At 28.7% G+C, this 12,470-nt stretch overlaps 1 protein-coding gene across 1 annotated transcript; it reads left to right on the forward strand.

The window, feature by feature from the left end:
- The first annotated feature begins 6,883 nt into the window (after nt 1-6,883).
- Nucleotides 6,884-10,785, forward strand: LOC114381202 (putative transcription factor bHLH041). The gene is made up of 7 exons (XM_028340399.1): nt 6,884-7,073; nt 7,180-7,299; nt 7,467-7,572; nt 7,669-7,683; nt 7,776-8,462; nt 8,748-9,164; nt 10,478-10,785. The coding sequence occupies exons 1-7, from the start codon at nt 6,958-6,960 to the stop codon at nt 10,562-10,564; spliced, it is 1,548 nt and encodes a 515-aa protein (XP_028196200.1). The 5' UTR covers nt 6,884-6,957; the 3' UTR covers nt 10,565-10,785.
- The last annotated feature ends 1,685 nt before the right edge of the window (nt 10,786-12,470 follow it).

Raw genomic sequence — 12,470 nt, forward strand, 5'->3', positions numbered from 1 at the left:
ATCTGTTGCTGTATTTCTTGTCTAACTGTAGCATAATATTAATAATATACTACTATGAAAATAGGGAGTAAACAAGTTAAGTTATTCGTGAATTATACGGATTTGATTGGTTAATAACTCGTTCAAGCTCGTTTATTTAATTAAATAAATAAATTTAAACTTAAAATTAAACTTGGTTATTTAAATATATTGAATTTAAGTTTTAAAAGATCAACATTAAGAACTGGTGAATAACTGTCAACTGTCAATATATATTGGTAATGTTGTATATTTGCATAAAACTTTGATACATGTTGTTTCAACATTAAAGTTTAGTATATTCTTTGTTTTGTAACAGTCAATAAGTTATGTTTTATTTTTATTTACTAAATTATGAAAATGCAATAGTCTAAATTTTTTAATTCCACATATCATATGTTAAAGCACATTTTTCTATTAGCAAGTAAATAATTATGTAGTATAAAGTAAATATTAAATGTTATATTGATAAAGTTAAAGAATAATTTCATAAAGCAAAAATGATTAAGTTATGATATAATTTATTTAAATTTATTTTTTGAAATAAATACTTATTTTAATAAAATAAGTAATTTTTTATTTTCTTTAGTGTGTTTGACTAAATTGTTCGTACTTAAAAAAAATAATTTTATTTCTATTTATTTCTTAAAAATTACTTATTTTAAGTTTAAACAAATTCACCCTATAAATGAGTTAGTTTAAGTTTAAGTTTTTTTAACAAACCAAGCTCAAGCTTTTATTTAGGCTTGATAAAATAATTAAATGAATCAAATTTGAGTAATTAATTTTTTTTACAAGTCAAGTTTAAGCTTTAAGAACTTGATTCGTTTAAGCTCTTGTATGACAGTATGACACATTATGATCATAATTTTTTAATATAGAAAATTAATGTATTTATATAATACTAACAATTAACATTTTTTCATTAGTATATGACTTTTTTTTTGTTTTAATTCGAAATAAATGACTCGGTTTGAACTTGGGTGGTTTAGAAAAACAAAGCGGGGATTCTTACAAGTTGAAAAGCTTAACATGAGAAATCAGCAGTTGATGAAAGTTTTGTCAGCCAAATTAAGAAGCTACAGCTAGTATACTAGCTAGTACTGAAGAAAGCAACGCTAGCTAAAGCTAGGTCCTCAAATTAAAGATTGAATGTTGGGGTTTCGCATGTATCGGAATCAAGTTCATCAGAAGAACAAATTAAATGGTGGACTTGCAAGTGACGGTTAGAGAAGAAAGTTCTCAAGTTGATGTATTGATTCGGTTATTAATTTGGAATTCTTAGAAGGGGTTCAGAACGTAAACTTGATTTCCATGGGTGCAAATAACCATATTACAGGAGGGACAACCATTAATCAATTAGCCTTCAGGCTGAGGATTATTGAGGTTCGTACCCCAAAACAACAGTTCATGAAGCACCTAATCGCAAGTAATATTTGCTTTGTGTATAGGGTTACTTAAGCATCCCTGCATGATCCATTAAACACACTGATATTTAGACATTCCCTCTAAATAACTTTACTCTTGTCCTGAGTTAGTAAATTTTTAATATAATTTCTTGGTACTGAGAGTCTAAATAACTATACTGTAACTGCATTGTCCAGTTTTATTTTTAAAATGATACTGCTATTATATTATAAATTAATTGATTTATTCTTTTCATCTTACTAAGCAAAAATATATATAAAAGATGAGAACAGGCTAGGTATCACATAACCAGATATAGATATTGTAATAAATCAACATCCCTTTTTTTCTTCAGGGTTCCCTACCCATGGAGAAAAAATAGCTAGGCACGCCCAATAATTCTAAGACTAATAAAAATGTGACAAAAGGTAAATGAAATGCTTTGCAGGGCAGTGATTGGGACGAGGGTGCCTTCCAAGAACTGGCGTAATACAGTGCCAAGTGGAGCAATAACAATAGTCCACGTCAGCAGTCCATCTCTAATATATATGTCCCATGGCAGTAGCAATACTTGATGAGAGATTAACGGTGATGAAATATTGGTGTAAAACATTTTATAAAAATTAATAAACTTATTATATATAATAATTTGTAATTAAATAACATTATAAAATTATTTTATTCTATTACATTCATACATAACTAATTTTTTTCATACTTCATTGTCAAGAAGTTCAAACCAATATAAAAGACAAATAGACTGTTTTTGAAAGTTCCTCATGTCCGGTATATCATTTTTGAGAACAAGGGAGAATTCCTCTTTTTCCCATTGAGAACACGCGCGTTTCAGTGTCAAAATGCGTCAAGTTTAATGGGTAGGTCTGATAAGTTCAATGTATAGATTGAGTTAAGTTGAATTTTCATCCTCTCGTTATAATTATCCTATAATAAAAATTTATCTTAAAATAATTATTATTTTAATTTTTAATTTTAACATTAATTATTTTTTCTACTTATATTTTTAATAATATTAATATAAACTACAAATTTTATAAATAAATTATTAATGATAATATAATATAATATTAATTTTATAAACTTATTATTCTCTTTTATTTAATTATTATTTTTTATGCAAAATGATATTGGACGATAATTATTCTGATAAAAAGACAAATACGTATTTAAGTTTCAATTTATTTTGATTTGATTTGGACCACCTTTTTATTAGCTCAAATCATACCTAACTCAATCCTAATGGGTTTAACAAGTGGTTGGCCCGAATAATTATATTTATAATTAACAAATCATAAATGATAAGTTTAATTAAGATGATATGGTCTTAGTTGTTACTACCTATTTTAAGGTTAATATATTATGATAATTAAGTTTTTTTTTTAATTTCTAACATTTGTTTATTGTTACAATTGATGCATGCTATTTTGTTTTTTATTTTTACATGATATTTTATTTATTTATAGTGCAAATGAAAATGTATATTTTTAGGATAAAATATTTTTCAATCCTTCAAAATATTTTGTAATATTGATTTTTGTTCCTAAAAAAATTTAATATGCTTTTAGTTCTTATATTTACCAACAAACATGTGTTTTTAGTTTCTTATGAAGGATTAAAATCATGTCACTTTTGATGGAAGTAAAAATTAAAAAGTACGAAATCATTTATAGGACTAAAATTAACATTTTGAAATATTTTAAAGGAACAAAAACATATGTTATGTATATTTATGTAAGTTTATAATGATTAAAATAGATCTTTCGTCTTTATTTTATGTTAGTTTTTTTTGCTTTTAGTCCTTTTTGATCTATCATAGTCTCCATAAAAAATATTGTTAATTAGTCTCTCTGGTTAATTTAAATTATTAAGTAACAATTTGACAATTATATGAACTATAGTTTGACACACTAGTCACATGACAAGATGTTATTATTTAAAGATAACATGTAAAAATAATATTTTATTTATTATCATTTAGTTTTAACTTAAATATATTTTTAGTTTTTATAAATTGTGCATGTTTTGATTTTGGTCTTTATAAAAAATTTATCTGTTTTTCTTCCTTCTAAAATGTAAAATCATTGATTTTATTTATGGTAAAACAAGTTAATTTTGATTTTGGTATCTGTTTTAGAAAATATTTTAGTTCCTCTAAAATCCAAAATCATTCTCTTTTGTCACTAAAGTTTATTCAAAGGTGGATAACTAATTATTTTAGGGATCTAGATATTTCTTAAGGTGTCCAATGGTGCACTTATTAAAACACAATGAATAAACAGATCTAGTACTTGACCTAGCTTCCTGGAAAGTTTGACATTGGTTTTTCTTTGACCCTAACCTATAGTTTGGAATTTCCAATGACAGGTGCGTATGATATATATCTACAGGTTGGGGAAAGTCATCACTCATCAGGTAGCTTCCAATTTCCAAATGGGAGCGCATTTAAACACATTCAGAGGGTTCCATGATTTCCATCAGGTGATGATTCTCCAAATTAAATTAGGCAAATGCTAATCTAGCTAGTGCCTTTAATGCATTAATTAAAAAATTAAAAAGAGAAATATTTTTTGTAAGATATGAAAAATTTACTGTTCATACATAACTTTTTTTTGCGTAAATTATTCAAAATTCTGGATATCCCTTGCACGCTTTGGATGCATGCATCGTGAGAACACTGCGTAAACTTGGCACGAATTACTTGCACCCTAGGCATCCCGCCGTCCCAATTAAGTCGCAACCATATAACGTACTCCAATTCATGTTTGTCTTAGGTCCACACATATATATTCCCTATACACACCAAATGAATTCCCTTAATTTCTATTATAGTGGAAAATCGAACAAAGTTCATACAGTTCTAAAAGAAAGTGGGTTGGTTTCCATTGCATAGCCTGGAATTTTAGAGTAATTTGACTTTGCTAAGTATTTTGGTAATTAGACTTTAATTAGATGAAGACTTGCAACGTAAGTGTCAGGAAAGAAACAGCGTGCCTTCCTTCCTTGACCAGTTGACCAATTTTCAAATCTTTTCAACCATGAACTTTACTCGGTGCTTTTCCATTCTTTCTATTTCTTCCTCTAAAATCAAATTTTTATATGAATTTAAGAATAAAGTTTGAGCAAACTACTATTTTGTTCACTTACTGGAAATATAATGTGATGTTATATTAATTAGTCTTTAAAATTAAGAAAATTTTGAACAAGCCTCCAAAATTTTTAGTGGTTTTATTTAAGTCTCTAAAAATCACATATAAACATAATATTATCACTTTAAGTTGTACAATTTTTAAATTTTGAACTGATGAATTATACACTTTTAGGAACTTATTTTGGATTTTTCTTAATTATAGAAACTAATGTGACAACACTAGACACTTTTAGAGACTAGAGTGATGATTTACTCAATAATGTTTACACAGATTTACTCGACGTGGGCATTGTGAGTTGAACATACATATGTAATTAGGTTTGTTCAAATGGTTCATCAAACTCTATTTAGCCCCGATCCACATGAATCAACACCAAAAATGTCTTCAACACTCAAAGGCCCACATAAAACTCTATGGATTAAAGCTGGTTATAGGCCTTAAATTATAAAAAAAAAAAAAAAAACTCATTTTTTTACTTAACCAACTTGGATTATAAGATGAATCAACTATTAAGACTAAACTATTTAGCCTAGCTACTATGTGTTAACTAATTAACTTAATTACTTTTTAGGAGAAAAATATGTATTTGGTCCATATGCTTTCAGATCAAACTTAGTCTTAATTTATATTTTCAAGTCAATGAGTCTGATTTAACTATAAGAAATCGGTGAATTATGTCCCACCTCACTAATTCCATTAGTGGCTTGTAACATTTATATTTTGTGGCGATTTTGAAATATAATCTATAACAGTTTTAAACCCCTAAAACTTGATTAACATTTATTGGCAATTTTAGACCACCACAAAGTAATCACACTTGAGCTAGCAAATTTACCCTTCTCCAACTCAAACACCATATTCTTCCCAATTTCTAGCAAACAGGCACAAAAATTGAAGTACAAGGACAAAATTATGATTCAACAAATGAAATTGTTTGACTTTGCCTTCTATTTATAAGTCTCAATCTCATGAAAGCTAAATGAACAATGGGAAGTATGACCATTATGAAGCTTTTAGCGAACACCTATTATACAGTGATGTGGTGATCTATAAACATATCTTAAATTTACATTTCTCGGATAAAATTGTATCTGTTATCGCTTAAATCACATTCAAAACCTGCGAATTGAGAGGCATTAAGAAACCAAACTTGCATTCCTCTAAGACCCAAATTCTCAAATTATCTGAATTACACTAAGAGAGTTCTCTGACCAACACAACAACAATGCTAAATTTCAAGTTAGCGTCGATTTTGACCGATACTAATTGTTGGTTTTAAAATAATTTAAAAATATATCTTGTGTCGGCTTCACCAACACTATTAACGTTGGTTCAGAGTTAACACTACATTTTGAACGTCATTTCCATATTTTCTTGTTGTGAAAAAAAGGAAAAATGGAAGTAAAAATTTCTAATAAAATAATTAAATATAGATCGCATAGAGAATCGAAATTTCTAATAAAATATGTATTGTATGATAGAAAGATAATTAAAAAGAAAAAATAGATGTAAAATTTTATTGTATGAATAATATTATTTTTTAATATTTCTCTCAATATATTACATTAACTATTTTATATCAAACTTGATTTTTTTTCATTAACTCTTTCTTTGTTGTATAAATAAATTGTGTAAGTACGATTTCTTTTTTCTTTATTTTAACAATAATGATATTCATACATTTCCATCTATTTTTACCTTAATTTTTTTATTACATCACATCCTTTATCATATATACTTTTCTTTTCTTCAACTTCCTTTGATCTGTTTGCCTATATAAAAAAAATTGAAATGTACATGATCATTTCTCTAATTATACTGTATAGAGTCAATGCTTCTTCTAGTTACTATTAGTAAGTTTGAACGAGTCCGTTGCTATTAAAAGACAATTCTCTCAGCTGTCTTAAGCAAGAGGGACATGCAATTGAATTCATTCATTGCCAACGTGTCTTTCCTTATGGGATGGGTTTCACACATGCAATTGAATTAATTCATTGCCAACGTTAACGTCTCTTTCCTTGTGGGTTGGGTTTCACACATATACATTTTTTCTAGGGCCAGACTTTTCTCAATAAACATGATCACACCCTAGCTCTTTGATCTGAACGTTCCTTTCCCTTCACATACAAAATTATCAACTATATATGACGGCTTTAAAAAATTGCATTCTGTCTTTTGCAATGTATATGAATCCAAGCTATAGCCATCACACACCATCTCTCATGAACGTATATATAGGAGTACGTTACCTTATGTCAATGTAACCAATCAATTGATTAAGATATGACACAATATTATACACACACCCTGCTCTCATTCACCAATATCATGCAAAAGCCTTAGCAATATTTTTCCATTGCACCCCATGGATGGCGTCTTCACCCTCCCTAAAGCCGCCAGAGCTGATTTTTTTCGCTCTCTGGTGCAATCTTTTGGCTGCACTTACGTTTGTCTGTGGCAATATGACTCCAATTTATCAAAGTATATAATATATATACTTAAGACTACTAAGTAATTAACACGTCATTTGATAGTTTATTTCTGATCGATTTCTGATTTCAGTCTTGTTTTTAATATTTCTTGGTAGTTTGTTCTTCTTTGATGGTTACTGCGATGTAACGAACAACCAACCAAGCTCTTATTTAGGGAGTGTAGCTGAAAGGCTTTTTCACCAATATCGGGCTTTAACGTTTGATGTCAATCACGAGTAAGGCTAATAGCCTACTTGTTCTCTAATTATTATTTTTTATTTAAATTAACATGATTGGTACGTTTACATTTAAAGTTCGGTACCGTACTTCAGCGTGTAAATGTTGTCTTATTCATCATCTTTCTTTCCTATAATTGGTTTTACTTTTCTTTTTGTTTTTTTAGATGTGTACCTGGAGTCGCTTTCAGGAATCAGCTTCCCTACATTGAGCTGCAACTATTGGATCTTCTAAGACTGACTTCGACAGAAATACAAACACAATTCTTTCAAGTAATCAATTTGAAAATAATGATGTCTAAAAAACAAAAATAATGATGAAAGGAATTAATTTTTGTCTAAAGTAACTTGTTATTTATGTTTTTACAGGAAGCAAGGATTGAGGTATAGTTTCATGGTGGAAAAAAAAGCTGGAAACCTTTAATCAGTAATCCCGTCCTAAATCATAATTAATCTGTATTTGCTCTTTATCGCAGATTGCTGTTTTCATGGGGTGCAAAAACGGAGAAATTGAGCTTGGGTTCTCCAACATTTCTCAAGTAATTAAGAAAACTATACTACCTTCATCATCATTTTGCTTCATGTCATTATCCACGGGTAGCCCTGATCAATGTTCATCATCACTATTACTCAGTAGTATTCCGGGTACTTCCCAGTTCCATTTTCCTCAAACCCTTCCCACACAAACACACCAACAACAAAGCATCCAAGAAATAGATTTAGCTCCTGTCATTCCAAGTTATTTTCCCACACCAGATGGTGAACATGAAGCAATAGTAAGAGCACTTATGAGTGTTATGTCTCCACTTTCTTCTTCTTCTTCAACTTCTCAGCAGCATCAACCCCGCCAAATTTTGCCTAATTATACTTCAATAGTACATCCAGGAGCCACCGCTTTCAATACATATAGACCAGATACAATGAACCCTAATATAACACCCTACATGGGATCCAATTTTCGCAGGCAAAGCCCACAGAATAGATCATTTGCATTCTTTACAAACTTAAATTTGATGAGAATGAGAGAACTCGTTAGTCAACCTGCATCCCGTCCCATTAGTACCCAACACCAGCAGCATCATATGATAACAGAGCGAAGAAGGCGCGAAAAACTCAATGAGAGTTTTCAGGCACTTAGAGCTCTTCTTCCTCCAGGAACTAAGGTATATATATATATCAAACATCATTTCAACATTTTTCTTATAATTCAGCAATTCAATGCTTATAGCTTTTTCATAAAATCATGAATCATACGTATTATTATTACAAACAAACAAAAAAATAATGTAAACTAAATAAAAAAAATTGGTGTCCTCTAAATATGAAATCCTAGGTGGTCGTCCACCTTGTGCTGAAGACCACCACTGCAATTATACAAAAAAAAATCATATATTTGTTTTTTTGGTTGAACCCGATTAAGAGGTGTGAACTTTGGATGGTTTAATTAGAAAGCCAAAGGGACGATCCTTACAACAGCAAAGGATACAATGAGATCATTGATGGATGAAATTGAAAAGATTAACTTGAGAAATCAGCAGCTGATGGCAGTTTTATCAGCAAAAGAAACTACAGTGTCAGCTACTAGTACTAAAGAAAACAAAGCTAAACCTAGCAGTAGCTCCTCAAATGAAAGATTGAATGTTCTTGTTTCGGCCGTGTTGGAATCGAGTTCATTATCAGAAGAGCGAATGGTGGACGTGCAAGTGACACTGAGAGGAGAAAGTTCTCGAGTTGATGTATTGATTCGGCTATTGGAATTCTTAGAAAGGGTTCAGAACGTAAACTTGGTTTCCATGTACGCAAACAACCATATTATAGGAGGGACAACCATTAACCAATTAACCTTCAGACTGAGGATTATTGAGGTATGTAGTAGTTCATGTTAAAACATTATTTTTACGTGTGTAGGGTTACTTGTTATCTAGCTAGTAACCACCATGTGCTTATATTTTAAATTATATATTATCCATTAAAATAAAAATTGCAATGAAGTAACGATAAGCTTTAATTTGTATAAATTTTATAAACTTAATTTATTGTATACGAAATTTTAATTAACGCGTTTAATTGGTTAAATTTATACTTAAAAAAAACTATTTAGTGTAAGTGTACAAATTTGATCACACTGGTATCAAACACTTGCTTTGGTTAAACCAAAAGTACTTCAACTCTGATTAACCTTGTTCCAGTAAATGTTTAGAGTTGAGTAGGATAAGATGGGGAATACAGTGGAAATATTGAGCGTGAAAAATAAGAAAACTAGTGAAAATTAACTCACATTTTTTATACTTTCATCTCTTAATCAATACACTTTTTGACAGTGATTTGCACAGCTGGTTTAACCATGACAATGACACCTAGTCTGTACTATCATCACGACAGAGTTAATCGATCTCAATTAAATCTAGAAGAAGTATCAGCTTTATAATATAGCAGTATCGAAGATATTTTCCCCTTTATTATATTGAGATGAAAAAATCGATATCAAGCATTCATATGATATAATTATGGTTCAACAGCTGAAAGAAGACGCTCAGAAGGTCCAATTGTAAAGGATGTGGTTTGATTTGGTCTCTGTATTAACTAATTTCTAATATAATTTGCTGGTACCAAGACTCTAAATTCCTTCCCTCCCCCAAACACCACAACCGCATTAAAAAAAAAAAACTCTAGTATGGTTTTCCATATTTTAAGAAAATTCCTTCGACAAAACATACTATTAAACTAAATTTTTAAAAGTATTTGAATAAATTCAAGATATATCTGTTATGGGAAGGGAGGTTACAGGTTGTATAGATTCGTATTCCAATAATGGCATTGTGTAGTTGGGGAGGTTTCCTTTTTGGGGAGAAGTATACAGAATTTAATTGTGGTTCTGTTTTTGTTATGGATTGAGTACCCTTATACCCTTATACTCTTTTCCAATAATGGATTTTATTTGCTGATAAAAAAATTATTAAAAAATATAAAACTGTAAATAAATAAAGAGTTGAACCTAATTATATAGAGATAATGTTGCCATCAATCAGCATCACTTTTTCCTTGAGGGTACCCATAGAAGACATGGCCAATTATTCAAAAGACAACAACCCAAAAATTAAAGGTGAACGCTTTAACTGTTTTGACTGAAGATGAAGGAAGAATAATCGTCTCTGTGTTTGTTTGCTTTTCATTGCAGGGCAATGAATGGGACGAGCATGCCTTGGAGGAAGCAGTTAGAAGAGTGGTTGCTGACACAATACAGTGGAAACCACTGGACCAATAATCTATATATCCACGCCAGCTGTTCGTGTTTGTGTTCATGTTCATGATTAATCTACCACTTGATAGAGAGAATATTTTGAGGATTATTAATTGTAAGTTTTAAGTTATCGATTTTTCTTTGTCGAAAATGGGTACGGAGGAGGGAGGACACCAGCTCTGACTCAAGTTTAGAAGTCAAAGTATTAATGGGTAATTAATTCATGCTTCTTTTTTTTTCTTTTTCTTGACAAGAGGTGATTGAATTCATGTTGATTGTTGAATAAGTAAAAATCAAGATAAAATATGAGATTTTATGTAAATGTTCATATGTTTAATTTCATATTAAAGAATTGTTTTTAACTTTAAATTAAAATAATTTTGGATAGTTTTTATATTGGACTAAAAAGTTTATAACGAGTTCCATATTATTATATTATTTTATTTTGGAATAAAACATCTAAAAAAATTTAAAATTATTTTTAAATAATCAATTTCATCCAAATTTAATTTTTTAAAGGAAAAAAAATATTTTAAGTTTGGTTTTCCTTTTACTTATTTATTTACTTTTATTTTCTTCTTTAAAATATCTACACCCAATCATAGAGAAAGAAGGTTGAGGTCATAATCTCTTTTTCTTTCTTACCAGGGCATTCACATGAAATACTTACCACGCATACAAAGTAAATATATTTTTTTATATGATTTATTTCATACTCAAAATCAATATTTAAACTTTAAATTATTTAATTAAAAAATATAAGTTATTATTATTAATATCAACCCGTGTTAGTCTGAGTGTCTAAGACTAAAAGAACAAATTTTACTATGGACTCAATTTAATTCTATAATTTTAAGGATTCATTTAAGAAAAGGATCGAGACTACCCAATGATGGGATTCATAGTGAAACTTCTTCACATGAACTTACTTTTAGAATAAATTACATTCAAGTTTAATAATTTTACATTTAATTTACACTTAAAATTCTTGTTTTTTTTTACCTTACATAAATTTCTTCTAATTTATGTAATAATATTACAACCAACAAATGTTGTCAAATGTGATAATAGGGATTAATAATTAATAATAATATAATAAATTTCGATCAATTTATCAAATAGATATCTATTTGATTATTTCAAAAATATTATTATTGAAAATTTTAGTAAAGTAACTAATAATAATTATGAATCTCATATTTTTAAATGAATGTCTAATTCTAGATTAAAAGAATGGTTACTTATAATCATTCGGTTCGATTTAGTTCTACCAATTCTTTATGAATAAATGGATTGTTTATTTAAAAAAATGAAAATTTTCATTTTTTGTTCCTTAACAAAATGATTCAGGGTTCAAATCCTATCTAATCCTTGAGTATAAAATAAATTATGTTAAAACAAAAATATTCATCTTGTGTGCTCAAGTGAAGATTATTTTGTACCAATATCATAGTCAACACAATAAAATGTAATAATATTACCTCCATATATTTTTTTAGCAAAGATTTCTTTTGATTCTTATTATGTTATATGCATTAATTTTTTATCAACAAAGGTTAATTTATTACTTTTTGTTAGAAATATCAATCATAATAATTAAAGGTGTTAAAGACTCAATCTGTTATAGAATTCATTTGTTTTTTTTATGAACTTCATTACAAGTTGTAACTTTAACACCTTTTTATAGGATATTTATGGTGAATTTTTTACCCCAATAATATAAATAAAATATATATTTACCCAATTAATACAAGTCAACTATTATTTACATCCATGATACATATTACTGTTCATAGGTGAAAAATTGGTTCCCCAAACCGATTTTTCACCTTTCTTTTATTTATTTTTCATTTTTTATGTTGTAAGATTGGTTCCTAAAGAATTGATTTCACATCATGTTATTTTTTTATTTAATGTTGGTCAAGCTGAC

Source organism: Glycine soja, chromosome 13 (assembly GCF_004193775.1).
Source record: "Glycine soja cultivar W05 chromosome 13, ASM419377v2, whole genome shotgun sequence".
Taxonomy (NCBI): domain Eukaryota; kingdom Viridiplantae; phylum Streptophyta; class Magnoliopsida; order Fabales; family Fabaceae; genus Glycine; species Glycine soja.